Source organism: Nestor notabilis, unplaced genomic scaffold (genome assembly GCF_000696875.1).
Source record: "Nestor notabilis isolate BGI_N333 unplaced genomic scaffold, ASM69687v1 scaffold25461, whole genome shotgun sequence".
Taxonomy (NCBI): domain Eukaryota; kingdom Metazoa; phylum Chordata; class Aves; order Psittaciformes; family Psittacidae; genus Nestor; species Nestor notabilis.
The window spans coordinates 11,009-27,388 of record NW_009916434.1 but is presented as its reverse complement, the minus strand read 5'-3'; the positions used below and the strand labels follow the sequence as shown (position 1 = coordinate 27,388).

The 16,380-nt window shown below is 37.3% G+C and overlaps 1 protein-coding gene across 1 annotated transcript in view; it reads left to right on the top strand.

The window, feature by feature from the left end:
• Positions 1-16,165, top strand: part of LOC104413554 (alkylglycerol monooxygenase-like) — a gene marked incomplete at both ends in the record, with an annotated part of 83,913 nt that extends 67,748 nt beyond the window's left edge. The window contains 3 exon segments of the mRNA XM_010024582.1: positions 10,120-10,223; positions 16,075-16,139; positions 16,141-16,165. Coding sequence (XP_010022884.1) covers positions 10,120-10,223; positions 16,075-16,139; positions 16,141-16,165 — 194 coding nt within the window.
• Positions 16,166-16,380: the final 215 nt, after the last annotated feature.

Sequence of the window (16,380 nt, the reverse complement as noted above, 5' to 3'; positions counted from 1 at the left end):
TAGCTATGTGCTTTCAGGAATGGGAGCATAAGTACAGACAACGCCTGTCCAAATGTAATCTGTGGAAGAGCAGTTTTCTTTTTGTATGTATCATATGTACTGTAAATAAACAGTATGACTACCAAATACAATGGATCTGTCACTGTTAAATAAGCACATGGTATACAGTATCTGAAGGGGGTATACAGGAATGCTGGAGAAGGACTCTTTCTCATGGACCGTAGTGATAGGACAAGGGGGAAAGCATTTAAACTTAAACAGGGGAAATTCAGGTTAGATATAAGGAAGAAGTTCTTTACTGTGAGAGTGGTGAGGCACTGGAACAGGTTGCCCAAAATAGAGGTAAATGCTCCATCCCTGGCATCTAGGGACTGGCCAGGCTGGACAGAGCCTTGGGTGACATGGTCTAGTGAGAGGTGTCCCTGCCCATGGCAAGGGGATTGGAACTAGGTGATCTTAAGGTCCTTTCCAATCCTAACCATTCTGTGATCTGTTACTGCATTTTTTCCTTTATATTTCTCCAGTAAATAATTTGACACTTGTAAAACAAATGTGTAAATACATATGGGTGAGCCATCTCACTAAATACCTGAAGTTTATTTCAAAGGGTTAACTGTGCTTTGTTTCGTGTTGTATAATGTATAATGAACTTGTTTCAAAATCTGTTAAAGTTAATGGATATTGTTCAGCTGAATTCAGTAGAATTTGAATCAGGTCCATAGAGCATGCAAAACTCATGTGCATTGCCTGAAGTGTCTGTCTGGCTTTTTCTATGGTTTGTAAATCTTGGAAGGAGTGGGATGAAAGTTGGATGTAAATGTTGGGGTTATTTTCTGGAATATTTAAAAGTTTATTTAAGGGGGTGGGGTATCTTATGTCCCCCAGGTTTTCCTGATATCTCAGTAAATTTCAATAGATTCCTTTTCAAATCTAGTCTGGACTTCCACACATCTATCTTTCAGGAACTTGGTTTAGTAAATCATCTAAAACACTCTGCAAGAGAAAACCGCGTAGAGCTAATTCCTCTTTTACACCAGAATAACTCCATTGACTTATCAGTGTTAATTCTAACTGTATTCTAACTGTATCTGGTTTGGAAGAATGAAGAACCAAATGAATGCAGGAATCTGACCTACAAGGTAAAAGTTACGTGAAGGGGCTATGGATATTTGCTTTAACAAAGTATGTTTATGCCTTTGAGTTGGAGGACTTTAATTCATTCCAGTTCATTTTATTTTTTTTCTTCCCTTTTTTTGTTTGTGTATTTCCCTAGCATTCTTTGAATGTATTGAGGGGAAAAAAAAGTAAGATTAATGTGGCTGAGTAGTACTAGTTATTGTTTTCTTCCTAATATCCTGCAGCTTTATGTTGCTTTAATGTATGCATGTTCAGAGTTTTGAACATTGTGGGAAAAGGTTTCACTGGCATCCATTCTTGCCATTAAAGTTCTTCCCATCTGAATATTGCCTGCCAAAGTATGTGGTATCCTGCAGAGCAAGAGGATGAGGACATAGATTGCAATGAAGCTGAACAGTTTGCACTTCCGAGCGGTGACACCAGACATCAATCTTCTGTAGAGACAGCCCAGAATACAGGAGAAAAGAACTCTCACTCTCATTCCCCCACCAAAAGCAAAAAAACCCCAAACAAACCCAAAAAAACCCCACCCAAACAAAAGTAGAATTATCTTCTCTTTTTTTTCATTTCATTCCAGCAGTTTCCTTCTAAGATCCTCCAAGATGAATATGTTCTCAAGTTGCATAAGCTGACATTTTAGTGGCTGAGATGCTTTTGAGGTAGGAAAAAAAAATAAAAAAAGGGCAAAGAATCACCTTAAAAAAAAAAATTTCTGAAGTAACTTTTTTTTTTTTTTAAAGGCGTTTAATTTCATTTAGTCTCAATTCTCTTTATTATCAAGTGAAGGAGCAGAGTGCTAATTTCATCACAGTTAATGAGTTTCACACATTTATACCATACTTTGACATCTGTATTCAGTAACACCAAGTTGTATTATACAGGTTGGCAAATGCTCAAAACTAAAGATTGCAAGTGCTGTGACCAGCCTATTTGGAGAAGCTTGAGTCAGGTCTGCAGCTTGTATAAAGTCGCACAGATCTATGGAAGTCTTTGCACCAGTTGCTGAGGATCTTCTTTGCACAGAAGTTTGTTGCAGGTTTTTATTTTAATATATAAATGTAATTTCACCAACAGGATGATTTATAGTTGTGAAGTTAATGAGCCATATGCTCTTTGTAGTAAAAAGGTGCAGAAAGAGCTAAGTGCTGCAAAAAAAAATGCTACATCAGTGAGCTGCAGAAGTTAACATATACAGTGTCACTCAGTTAAGAGGCAGTGAGAGTATAAGGTGGACAAACCTTGCTCTACTCAGTACGAACCCTCAATGAGGAAGGTGTAGTTGAAAAACTTGAGCCCAATGTATGTGGGACTGGGTTCACAAGCAGGATTTTATGCTATGGCTTAGTTATCCTTAAAATTGACATGGCACCAATTTACTTTTTTGGTACAAATCAGGGTTGTTTTCAGACTTTTATAGGTAAAGAATCTGCTATGAAAGCCAGAACTGGAAAACAGGTACCCAAATCACGCCTTATACACCCACAAAAGAGACAAGTGACAGTGTAACAGTTCCCGCCATCATGATTCCTCGTGATCCAGAAACTCAGATCTACTGCAGAGATCATCCAGAGCTCAGGCAAACAAAACTTTAACCAGCTGCAGAGCTGCTCCAAGCAACTACAGAACCTGAACAATTTACCTCAGAAAGGTGTGAGAAACAGGTTAGTCAGAATTTCTGTGAGACCTGCTGTGTACTGAAAGACTTGCCAAGTATTTCAATATTTTCAGAGATTACATATATACATGTCACTAAAACTTCATTCCTTTCATGTATTCATCCTTTGAATTTTTCCTGCTTGTCTTCGTGAAAGTGTCCAAATCCAGCATTTTCACGCTAAAAGTGTTTTGGATCATTTACCTTCTCAGTATCTTTCCCCACAAAGGAATGCACATTCAATTTCTATTAAAAACTATGACTGAAATCAGAGATTCAGTCAGTGTGAGTTAATTTCTGAATTCTTACCCAATAACCTTTATTCCTTTGTGGTTTTCCATGGCATGTGTGGAAAGAGACTGTTCAATTCCCACCAACTGTATGAAAACCTCACAGGCCATGTTAGGCCTGTCCTAATGTACTTGACCAAGGCTTTTATTTCCGTTGACATAACTGTGGTGCATGAAGTTTCATCCATGCAGCTTAGTTTCTGAGGGACCTATTCCTGATAGAAGAGACTGACTCTGGGAACACTGTTGCTTTTTCTAGCCTTTCTATTGATGTTGTATGCTTATGAGGGTGACAGGAAATAGCATAGGTCACATATGGCTTGAGAGGACCATTATTTTTTTACCTGGCCAGGATCTGCTTTCCTAACCATGTAGTATCTTAAATATTTTATGGATTCAGAAGTTTTCTGAGTATAAATCACAGTCTCCTGGATTCTTGCTAAGAGGGGATGTGATCTTACCCATTGTTTGTTCTGGGTAGCATATGTAATGCTTTGGCTTGTCTTGGTTCTTCCCACGTTTTCCTAGACCATTCTGCATCTTAAGTTTTGCAGATCATATTGTGTATTTTTCACGTGGGAGCAGTTTTGTGTTTTCAACTGGTATGGCAGCAGATCAAGCAGGAGGTTTTGGCTTATGAACAGATTCTGGAGGTAGGTTTTTTAAAAGGTTGCTCTAATTTTTGGCTTGTAGGCCATGGAAGCATATACCATGTATTACATGATTATAAGTTAGCCCACTCACTAAATAGTTTGCTGACCGCAACGAGTAACTTAAGAAGAGGGCTGAAAAACAGAGATAATACTGAACAAAGCACAGAAAAAGCACATCTCGCATCACAGAAATATCAGATGCTGAATGCCTAGTAAAATTTCCTAATTAAGTTGCTGGATTGCAATGAGGTAGATTAGAGAGTGTCTCATGGTAGCGTTATTTTCTGTCTGACACTGGCTGTGTGACACGCTGCATGATTGCCTATCCTGGAATTATGTGGGTACCAAAACATACTTCATTGCAAAATGACCAGAAAAGACCAGATAGTGGTGAGGCTGAAGAGGTGCTTCTGGGTTGTTCCGCTTCTCCTTCTGACACATGGACTCTGGGAACAAAGGCTAATGTAGTCTATTTTTCCTATTATTCTAAAGTGTAGTGGAACTCCTTTCTAAATGCTGAACTGGTCAGTGTCAGGTACATGCACAGATAGGTGCTTCTCAATAAAAACGTGCAGAAGAAAAACATTAAGAAAATTGTCTGAAGCTCTACAGTCAATCAAGGCTAATGACTTGAACTCAGATCTCCTTACAGCTAGTCTTTTGATTTATGTGTGTGATTATCCTGAGAATACAAACTGCTAGCACTCAATGTAGCCAAGGCCAAACTGTAAGAAAAATGTGTCTTATTTAAAAAACAAAAACAAAACCAAACCCAAAAAACCCCCACAAAAGTGTACATTTCCCTGTATACACACTTCTTTGTGTGTGGTATATAACACAGTCTTCCAGACAAATTCTTTGGATCTAATCCTGTTCTCATTAAGCCTGCACAGCTGTATGCTTCCACTAAGAAGTTTTTCCTATAAGAATTATATTTCTAATAACAAGGAAACAGAGGCTTTTGGCAAATAACCTATTTTGCAAGTCTTACTGAACAACACTAAAACAAAAAACATAAAGCAAAGTTGAATCAGAAGAGTAACAAAAGAGGGACTGCACCACAACAGAGTAGACAGGAGAGTCATGTACAGATCATATACACTTCTGTTGTGGAGATGATAACTAATCTGTGTAGGTTGATTTCTGTTTTCATGTAAGACATTAATTGTCCCTTCTGGTAACAAAACTTAAATGGTACTCTGCCTCAGAGGTTGTTCATCCGGTGCAAGTGTAGAATCCATCAGGGAATAAGACTCTGAAAAAGCCCTGCATGAGAAGAGATTTGTTCAAACATTTTGGAAGCATCAACAGAACAGATCAGTTAGCACAAGGCAGGAAGGTAGTAATTGTGAATAAGAAAAGATAATAGTTTAGTGGAGAGATTATGTAGACACTATGTACTTTCTCTCTTTTATCTTTGGTGGGGGAGATGAAATGCACAAAAAAAGGAAAGGTCGGAAGATGTACCTTCCGGGCCATTTTTTTTTTTTCCTTAGTTGTTTTCAGATTTCTACTAATTCTGACTGGAGAGAAGTAGATCCATGAGATGATCCGTTTTCTATTGCTTGTATGGGAATGCAGCACAGCAAACCTGCCTCTGAAGTGCTGCTGGTTACAGCTGCTCTAGGAAGCACCAGTTTTCATACTGGGATTGGCAGGGACCATGCCATGGACGAGGGGTTTCTTGCCAAATGCTTGGCTTTGTGGAGTTCATCATAATGTGGTGATCTGTGGCACAGTAAATGTAATTTTGCTATCTTTTAAGTTTCTAGCTAGGTAAACTGTAGTTCATTACCTTACTGAATACTGAAGACATTTAATCTTGTAGGAGGTGACAAGCATAGTGAAACTGAAGGTTTTGTTTAAATTTAACTAGAAGCTGAGGGGAAGCCTTCACCTGTTCTCCTAACTAGAGTCAGCATTGACTGAAAGAGAATAAAAGCTTTACATGACTCACCAAATGGATGTATTTTTAAATCATTTGTGGCTTTTTTTCCACTTTGCTTTAGATCCAGGTCTTAGAAAGCAGTGTGCAAAGAAATTACACTCTTTTAATTAAAAGGTTTATGCAATCTTTTTTATTCTCTAAGGATTCATCAGATTTTTCCCATTTCACTGATTTTGAGGGTTGTGTAAAATGGTTGTTTTCATTGACTTCACTCCTTGAAATGACTACAGGTTTTCTTGGCATACATATTTTCTCCTGCTGTTAACCAGAATGTGTTGGGCTGTGGAAATCACTGAAAGCTACAGAAACTAACAGCAAGAAAGTCCCTTTTTTAATTCTCTGCATTATGCATTCTTAAAGACAAATATTTTGTGCAAAATGACCGGTTTCTACTACCACAAGATACTTCAGAAATACTTCAGAAGTAGTGCAATATGGCCCAGGCAAATCACAGGGATTTGATTAGTGCCAAAAACTGAATTTGAAATAGAATAAAATGAAGGCTAAGAGTCATTGGTTGCCATACCAATATGGTTATGATGGTGTGTGAAACATTGCATTTTATGTATTAATTAGGAGGAGGAGGAAGGGAAGAAGTGGAAAAGAAGGATAATATCATTAATCTTTCTCTCTTTTGGAAAACACAGAAAAAAAGATAAAGTGGGAATACTGCAAAAATGATGGCTCCAGCTTCTTGATAACTGATGCTTTATTGGTGTTGCAAGGCTGCTATTAATTTCCCCCAAATTCTCCTCCAGGCTACTTCCATTAGCCTTAGCATTTTATTTCTTCTATCAGTAGAATTCATATATTGAACTAATGCTAAAAAAAGACAGACCTTTGTTTTCCTTTACAATTAGTATTAGGATACAAATATATCAACCACTTGGAGCCCACTGATTTTAGCAACTGCAGGTCTGAATCTGAGGTAATTTCATGGAGACTTAAAAAGTTAGAGGGAAAACTGAGGGCCAGGTAATAACCATCATCCAGCAATTCTGTGCAGCACCAATTTTCTTTCCTTCCTCACCTATCTACATGTCATTATTCATTCTCTTTTGGGATTACATGCCGATTCGTTTACAGTTTATATTGGGTGACGGAAGATAATATTAATTGATTCTGTACAATGGACATAATAATAATGTATGAAACAATAATGAACTCTAGTAACGCTATGTGGTTATTTTGTTCTTCCCCAGGTGTGAATAGCTCACCAGTTCCCATTAACAGGAACCTGGAGAAAGCCATGCCAGGAAAGGAGTCCCTTGCTGTGCTAGGTTATAATTTGTATAACCTTCCTTACAACCACATGAAAAGGAAATGCCACTTTTATCTGTTAGAGATAGTTCTTCATAACAGCATAAGCTGCAGATGGTTTCCAGGATCCAGCTGGGTGTAGTACTCAGGAACTTAAAGCTGGTCCCACTGGGAGCAAGAGGTCAGACTGTGGTTCTCTCCAGCCTGAATTATCCTGTGATTCTATAATGTTCTCTCTCCTGAATCAAAATATGGGGATTGTGTATATGTGTATTTACCAGTCACATTTGACTTAGGAAACATTGAAAATCCATTATAGCATTTTCTGTGTGGCTTCTCCAGTTCCATCACCTACTTTTTCACTGTGGCTTCATGGGACAATTTGACTGTAGAGATCTACAAAATGCACGAATACTTCCTGTTTTCTACATAGACTTAAAAAAAAATAAAATAAAAATCTGTGTTGGAGTTGGCCATATCTTGGTTTTGCTCTCTTTTTTTGGTCATTATGTAATAATACATATGAGAAAGTGCGTGTGAGTTTCTTATAATTACTTTCTCATTCAAATAACTTTTCTCATTTTGCTTCAAGTTATCATCATTATGAATGAAAATGTGAAACCACAACTCTTCTATAGGTGCATAGATTTTGGTTTCTGTTGTGGGGAGTTGGTGAGCAGTCAGCTGTATTCCTTGAAGAGTGCTTGCTCTGTTTCTTACATTTGTGACTTGTCTTTTAGGTGTTATGATTATGATATTTTTAATGTACTAATGGTTACAGACTGAGTTTTGGGGTGATATATTTCACACTTATTCATGCTGTTATTCTTTTATTTCAAATAAAAAGTTATTGATTATCAGTTTCTTCAGGTAAATTTTTAAGACAAAAACTATTTCTGATCATCAGCTCTGCCTGTTTTGCCAAGGAATTTAACATAGTCAGTGACATTGATGTCAGCAAGAATAGCATTAAGGGAGCAGGATTTAATTTACTTGGCTGTAACAGAAGAAGTCAGAAATAGCTTTAGCAGTTAAATTACTTGTGGCAAAATTGTTTGTTTATGTCCCTAATATTTCTGTGGTGTACTTTTGAATGATAGATCATTTAAGATGACTTGTTCATCTGAAAGATTAACATTTTACCAATATTCAGTTACCTTATTCCATATTCTTGTTAGTGTAAGAGGCAGTTTAACTGAAAAATGAATGCTAATAAAATGCCTTTTTAGTAATTCATTTTGAAAACCATTTGACCTCAACTACAATGAAAGTAGACTGTAAAAATCATCATAGATTCCCTTCCTCGAACTTTTCATAATACTGAAAAATGACTGAGGGAAAGAAGCAAGATCCAGTTACTGTACCCTGTTTGCACAGCTGTACTTCATTGAGTGGAGGCTTGTGTTACACACAGTTTGTGATAGGAAGTAAATGCTTTTAAAACAACTAAGGAGACAGGTCTTTAACCTCCACCTTTTCAGATGCTTTGTTCACTCATTTAGCTTCTGTCGAGGTCTTGGGAAACATTTCAAATACAAATTATTACTGAGTACTGAAGCTCACCTGAATAATTCATCTCCTAGTGAGCTTATTAGGCAGAGATGCATTAAGATGAGGTTGGAGGGGTTTTGAGAGAGATCACTAATTCTTGATATAGTGAACACTTGTTCCTTCAAGAACAAATGCATTTAAAGAAGGAAGAATGCTTAGGTTTAGTGTCAAGTGCCTTATGATAGTTGAAATTACAATTTTATTTCAGCAATTGTAAGGATTTTCAAGTACTTAAACACATTCAAAAATGATGTTGTCATGTAAATTACCGGACTGCTAAAATTAATTAGATTTAAAATTCTCGATTTCTAGCATACAAAACTTTTACCTTCTGTTGCAAGACTGTCTAGTCCCCTGAGATGATGAAGACACCTTGAGATTCATTAAGAGGAGTTTTTGGCATTACTTCACGCTGCAAGTGCATGTTATCACCAGACCTATACTATTTGATGTAAGCTTGGCACCAGATAATTTCAGGACTTTAAATACACATTATAAGATCACTCTATGAATGCAATTCTAATATCTGCCAAAGGCACTTTTCTAATTGCTCTAGTGAAACAAGTCAGTGGCAAATGGAGTGTGCAGCTGGCAGACAGCCAGTTACGTTTTAATTTCTGTAATCAACTGAGGCTTTGTGTACATTTCATCCCTGGAAACACATGTGACCTTAAATTTAGGCTTATGCTAAATAGGCATTATTTGGGCTTCATTAACCACCCACTTTTTAATTTTGCTATAATTAAGGTCATCCTTGTAGCTATAGATGTGATGGCCCTAAACTTTTCTATCTTAACCTCCCACTTAAAGTTGTCCAGATACCAATATACAATGCGGAGTGGTCACCCAGATCTGCATTTAATAAGAAAATAGCTTGAAATACAGTCAGGATTTTGAAGTATTCTTCACTGAAGCACATTAGAGGTGTTGTGCCTTCAGAGGACGTGACTGATGCTGGTTTTGCCCTTATTGCGGCAACTTTTTTTGAACTGTAACACAATAGAGACACTGGTCTCCTTTGGCTGGGTCCGGAGTTCCAGCAAGCGGACGTTTGTTTTTTCCATTTGTCACTGTGGTCTGTGGTATCAGTGGGCTTGAAGATTTACGCCTTCCAGAAAACTGTAAGCATAACAGCAGACACCAGTTAAGTTGTTTAAATTAGAAGTGTAAGATTTTTTGAACATTTTGTGGCCCCTTCTGGTTGTAAAATATATATAACTTTAGTTAAGAAATACAGGCATGAAAGCATCCTCAGTCCTTGTCTCTCTGAACTCCTGAACAGAGCTCCTACTGACTCATGTTATCAGGGCTCAACTCAGGATTTCTGGCTGTGTAACTCTCATCTCAAGCATTCTTCTGCTCTTCCAGCAATGATTTGAGTTCTTGCCACAGCCTCACCTTCCTCGGCATTAAAGCTACACTGACTTGTGTCAACTTACCGACATTTAAGCCAGCCTACCCAAGCTCACTTCTGAGAATCAGGTTTTATTACCTGCTATACTATGGCAAAATAGCAAAGTGTAAGTTGGGGGATTAGTTGCTTCTAGGTTATGAAAAAAGTCCTTGGCAAACAAATGTTGCTTTGTTCTCTAGTACACACCTTATTAGTAATTATGTGTTTTGCAGAGGTTAATATACTGTGGGCAGTGCACCAAGTATATCATAGTTCTGAAGACTGCAACTTATTGATGGTCTTGAGACAATCTGTACTACAGAGGTGCACCTCCTGGGTAAGTTGCACAAGATTTGACAAACAAATGAATATCAAGAAGATGTAGCAAAAGTGAAAACATAGTGTTTATTTTCCTTCAAAGAAAACCCTCCTTTTTTTTTTTTTTTTAAGATATTTTGACCCTGAAAGCACAGAAGTTGAACCTGAAGAATGTGAGAACCATAAGCTTTAAAAAAGCATTCATTAATGTTTCTACAGCAAACTTGAAAAGAGATGCAGTAGTAGTACTTCTTAAAGTAGCCTTTAAGAAGACTAAATATAGCCCTGCATTTATATTTTCATAACTTTTTTAGTAAAATTAGGCAAATTTTTTCATTCAGTTATTCACGCATAAACACAGAAAAAGATCAGAGTATAACTGTTCTAGAGTACGTCTGTGTAACTGAAAGGAGCAGGGAGAGAAATAATTTCTAGAGATTGCTTTGGACATGCAAATGTATGTATTTGTCTGCTTATTCATGTCATGTGTCAGTACTCCAGTAAGGGCAGTAGGCCACTACTTTTACCTAGTGTTATTTCAGATACGACCTATTTTAAATGTTGAGCTGCGTACACATGTAATATAAATCAAGACGAGTACTCATTTACAGATTTAAAACCTTGTATTTCCAAATACATTCATAAATGTAGCATACTATTCGTGTTTAGTTTTGGGCCCAGGATAATTGGGTTCTGCTGATTTCCTCATTTCGGTTATATGTTCTTGTTTGACTTAGGTTTGTTTTTTTTTTTTACTCAGATTGTAGTTTCTTTAGTTGTTGTTTTTTTGGGTTTATTTTTTTTAATATTTTAGAATTTTGTATTTTCAGAATTAGAGGTCAAAAAACCTCAATATTCAATGTATTTCTGTATATATAAATGCTCTTCTCCAATGGTGTACAATACGAGTGGTGGAGGAAACCCACAGTCTTCTGGGAATCTCAACAACTAGCCTATGAGCAAATGACTCAAAGCTAAGCATGTGTGCTCACACATGCAAATCCAATGTACCTCCATTAACTTCAGTAAAGTTAGTCTGTATTTGTGCTCACATATCTAAGCATGGACTTAATCTGTTGTTTATAACTGGTTTAAGCACATAACATTAAATGAGTTAAACCGCTAGGTTAAAAAAAAAAAAAAAGATCATTTATTCTCCTGCAACTCGTGAAACAGATTCTGTTTCTTAGATTTGTTTCTTAGTCTTCTATGTATATTCTTGGGTTTTGTTTATTCAGAAAAGAATCATCTGATGTTAGGAGGAGTGCCTTAAATTTAAATGACCACAATGAACAATAGCGGAAGGGATGCATCTCTGTCACAATTCTGCTTCCTATGTAAATACTGCCATGTTAAAGATTTAACCTTTGCACATTTACCCATTGGGACCATATGTGCAAATGCTTAACAAAAACAATAATTCAGAACAGACAAAAAGCCTGTGTGTACATATGGGTGTGTGCACGAGCACTTTGCCTGCCTGCCTGATTTTGAGGATGATACCTCAGAGAGTATAAAACATTCAGGAAGGCCAAGATGTCTATCCACCATAGATTCTGAAGACTCTCCTCAGGACCACACTGGTATCGCTTGGCAAATAATATATGTACATTAAAAACTCATTTGCTTTGAGCAAAGGGAAATGAACCTAGGAATCCATAATACTTTTGTGTGCAGTGTTTTTTTCACCAAGTATCTGGTATTAGCCAAAACATTTGGTTAACGTAAATATTGATTTATCTTCCCCCAGAACGTTTAAGAGGTATTCCAGTTTTCTTTCTCCAAAGCCTTACTGTACATGAACAGAGTTCTTGCTAATTCTTATAGCACTGCTATTTTTCTAGACTTCCAGACTAGTCCAGAACCTCACAAATCCATCATCCTCAAAGCTGAAACTCAGTGAAGCCTTTAGTTAATCTTCCTTTGTTGTTGCTGAATGTGTACTGTTGAATGCAGTTTGACTTCCAGTTTTGTGGAGGCTGTGAGAAAATTGTAGTGGATGGTGTGGGATTGTGGGACTCTTCTGCTGCCAGCTGTGTATGTGTTTTAAGTTAAACATTATAAGATAAATAAATCAGCATATTAATCTGTGTGGGTTGTGCTCAAGCTGATTGAAAAGATATGAAATGAAAGAAGAGAAAAACATGCTTTAAGTACAAGCAGTGGTACGAAGTATACTCCTGAGCTTGAACCAAGCGTGTATTGCTTCATGTCATTTGCACACATAGTGTTTCTATTACTTCAGTGAAGGGGACATACAGAGGCAGACCTGTTACGACTGAAGGTGGTTTTGAAGCCCATTTTGTGGGGGAAAAAAAAAAGTGGAAATGTATATTCATTTTCAGGAAGACATCAGCAAGCTAATACTTTATAAATTTTTGCTTCTGATGAAACACTTAGCTTAAGTGTAATTGTGAAAGGGAAGAGTTGCATATACACCTTGAAAAGCTATAATTTAATTCTTTGAGTACCAGTTCTCAACTTTCCTCTGAGGGTAAGATTTAATTACAAATATTAAATCCATAATAATTTGATAGCTTTAGACTATACATTTCAATAAAGGATTGAACTATGCCTTGCTGGTTTAAAAGCACTGGAAACATCTATATATAAATCTGCAAAGGGAATAGGTAACACCATTCTTTTCAGCAGAGTCACAAAGTTCACTTCTTATCTACTGAGGAGCCCGCCAGGTCTGGGATCTGTAAGGGGTAGGGTTTTTTTCCTACCCTTTAACTCCTGCAGAATCAACAAGTATAACCCACGTGAATTAGCTGTGAGCAGCTGCCCCTTGCCCCTCTGTGTCCTCTCCAGTGAGCGTTGGACACATCAGCAGGTGGCCCCAGCATGGAGATGGGGCTCAGCACAGGAAACTTGGCCCTCTGCTAAACCTCAGGAGTTTCCAGTTTTTCCCTTTCTATTGTGGAAGCATTTATTAGCTTTTACTTATAAATGGGAGAGAGAGAGAAGTAGAGTCTGCCCATGTCAGAGAGCGTGCAGCGGACACACACCCTTCAAAAGGGGCAATGCCTTAAGTGTGAAGGCACACAGCTGCAGTGCAGCAGCCCCAGATACAAATCCCTCTCCACCCCCTTGCTGAGTGCCTTTCCCATCAGGTTATCAGTTATTGCAACGCTCTCTCAATCTCTGTCCCTGAATCCACAAGTGGGAAAAGATCTGCGAGTGTGATAAACATTTTTCTGCAGTTTTGACCAGAAATTCCATCTTGGAGCCAGGAAAGCTTTTCCTCTACAGATTAGTGAAAGCTGGCACATTCACTTGAAATGTTTTGATTTGGTGAATTGGCATTTCCAGTGAAAAACTAATGATTTTATTGGGTTTTTTTCTGACATTGATCTGTTGTTTCAGTGGAACCACAAATAGGAGAAACTAAATCTTTTGTTTAGGAGAGATTTTTATTCCTCTGTGGGTTCTGCTTCTGTAAATGATCTTTGAAATCCTTAATCTGTACAAAATAAAGCTTACATTGCAAGGAAATATGAGGTGGTTAGGAAATCATTCTCCTTCGTCAATCTCAAATCTACCTGTAGATTTAGATAAAAATTCCCTCATCTCACCACTTTGCAGAGAAATCCTAGTACTCATTGTGAGAAGTAGTATAGAAAATAAATATAAAGATGATCCTTCCTTCCCCTCTGAGTCATCTGTAAATACCACTAAATTGCCTCTGATACTTCTAGAAAAAAAACATAAAATTTTTAATCCTGCTTTCAGTCCTGCAACCATTTCCATGAATAATCTGAAAACTATGTTTGGTTTTTGGTTTTGATTTGGTTTGGGGTTTTTTTAATCAACTTCCTTTCCATTTCCTTTAAATTGCCATTTTCTTCTGATGTTATCATGCCATTACACAGGTACAATTAATAATAAGAGAAAACTAAAGTAGCTTTACTTAAATGTGGCCATGTGTCCTACTCCTTTGTTGTCATCTTTGTAAGATCACCTTTGAGAAAAAACATGACAGCCTTTTGGCTGTTGTGAGACAAATATCTCTCAGGTTAGAGGAAGGAGGAAAAAGGAACTTGGAAAAGACTGACTTCATGACAGTGTTTAGGCCATTTCTTCTAAAGCATGGGAGGTTTGCACTACATTTTTGTTTCAGAGCATGGTTTGTGGGTTTGAAGGTTGTGGAGTTTCCATTCAGTTTTTTTCTGCACAAGGCAGTTTAATCTGCATTTTTAATTTTTAAAGAAGTCTCATGCACATCTCTACTCCAGAATTTCATGCTTAAGTGTCACATGCCCCGATGGCATTTACTAGCTCCCACCTTAGGTAAGAGTTGCTGTGAGTTTTTGTGAGTTTGCTTAGATTGAGTGATTAAATCTGCAAATTTCACCTTCCAAATATATTTTTATTCTATTTTATAAATGTTATGCAAACTCTTCAGCTTTTAAGGATCAGACTGATTAAAAACAAAGTAGCTGTTTACATCATTTCCCCGAAGTTTCAGAAGCTCAACATAATCCTTCCACCACAATTCCTTTACTTCTTGGAAAAGTACTTCGAACACATTCAACGAGAAATGCTCCATGTGCAGTTTGTGGGGCAGCTTTGATCTGTGAAGCCTTTGAATGGAGTTTTTGAAATCACAGCTGCCACAGGCCTATCAGGTGATACTGCAGTGTCATAAGGGTTTCTTTCTTGTGCTTCAGTCATTGTCAAGTGTTGCAGCCAGCAGACCAAACTGGGATTGCAGGGCCTTAGTCCTCCATTGGCTCAAAACAGTGAGATGCAGCTGTGGTGACATTCTCAAAAACATCAGTCACACTGGGGATGGAGATGCAGATGTTTCACAATCCTGGTGTGACATCTTACCCATTGGGTAGGTCCTTTGACAAAAAATGAAGGAATAGTGACATTAAATATATGTGCAGACCTACGCTAAAGCAATGCCTGGCTCAGGAGGCCTGTCATGGCTATCAGATTGCTTTCTCTGATGTTCAAATATTTGATTTTTGTGAGAAGGACAGTAGGAACTTGAAAATGGATTTTACTAATTTTGCTGTTTCACAAGGAGCTCTTATCTCCTATCCAGATTTTCCCTGAGTGCTAAAGAGTTTTAAAGTTTGAAGATAGCTTCACTACTGCTTGGTTTAGAGAAAATCTCTATTTTAGGGAAGGATTAACTTTTTAATGCAGCTGGTATAATACAGTGTCAGGTAAAAGAAAAAGAAAAAAAAAGATAGGCCTTTTTCTGAAGAAAGCACACTGAGTTGTAACACATGAAGGTCTTAGAAGTCTTGTTCTATTGCTCAGCCAATTAAGCAATTAATGGTGAAATTCCTGGCACTCAGCATCTTTGCTAAGTAAGCAGTTTTCTGAAAGCGTTTTCATGTTAGCACAGCTTTAGAGCTCAGCAATGTATCGGAGCTTCAAGGGAGATATCGTGAGGGATTTATAATTAACTTTGAAAGCCACGTTGCCTTGACGTTATGGTGCTCACACAGGGAGTTTGATTGGAAAAGCTATAGTGTTATAAATTCACACCTTGCTTACTCTGTGACAATTCTCTCCTATAAGTGAACCCTTCATGTGAAGGATATGTTATTACCTGCTCCATATAGTATGCAGAATAAACATCTAGATTTCTGAGTTCTCTTCTTGTTGTTTCTATTTGCTCAATATGTATGACTTTTGGGAAATCACTTTTGCATCAGTTTATGTCTCATTTGCTATAGTACATCAAGGAGTAATATAATAATCAGTATCTATTCTCTGTCTACATTATGGAGGTATTAGAAGAAGCAATTATCTTGTGTAGTGCTTTGAGCTTTTGAGATCATACTTTGTTATATCATCACAAGTTTAGAATTATGAATCTAATGTATATTTTCTTTCTCATTTTTCAGATTTTCAACTTGCCTATGTCTCTTTTCATTCCCCCATCAGTGTTTGCTGTTCATCTACAGTTTAATCTACCAGTTTTGGATACATACAGAGGTAAACCAGGTTTTTAAGCCATACCTAAACAGTTAGCCTGGAGCAGTGTCCTGGAAATCCACTAGCAGCTGATTTATTGTGTAAGAAAAATCTTTGTCTGACTTCTTTAAGGAGAAACATCTGCTCATTTTTATTCCTTTTTCTGAATATATATTGCTAAGTTTATAAGAAGCAATGAGGCCAGTTGGTCCCAATTAGATTTAAAAAAAGAGCAA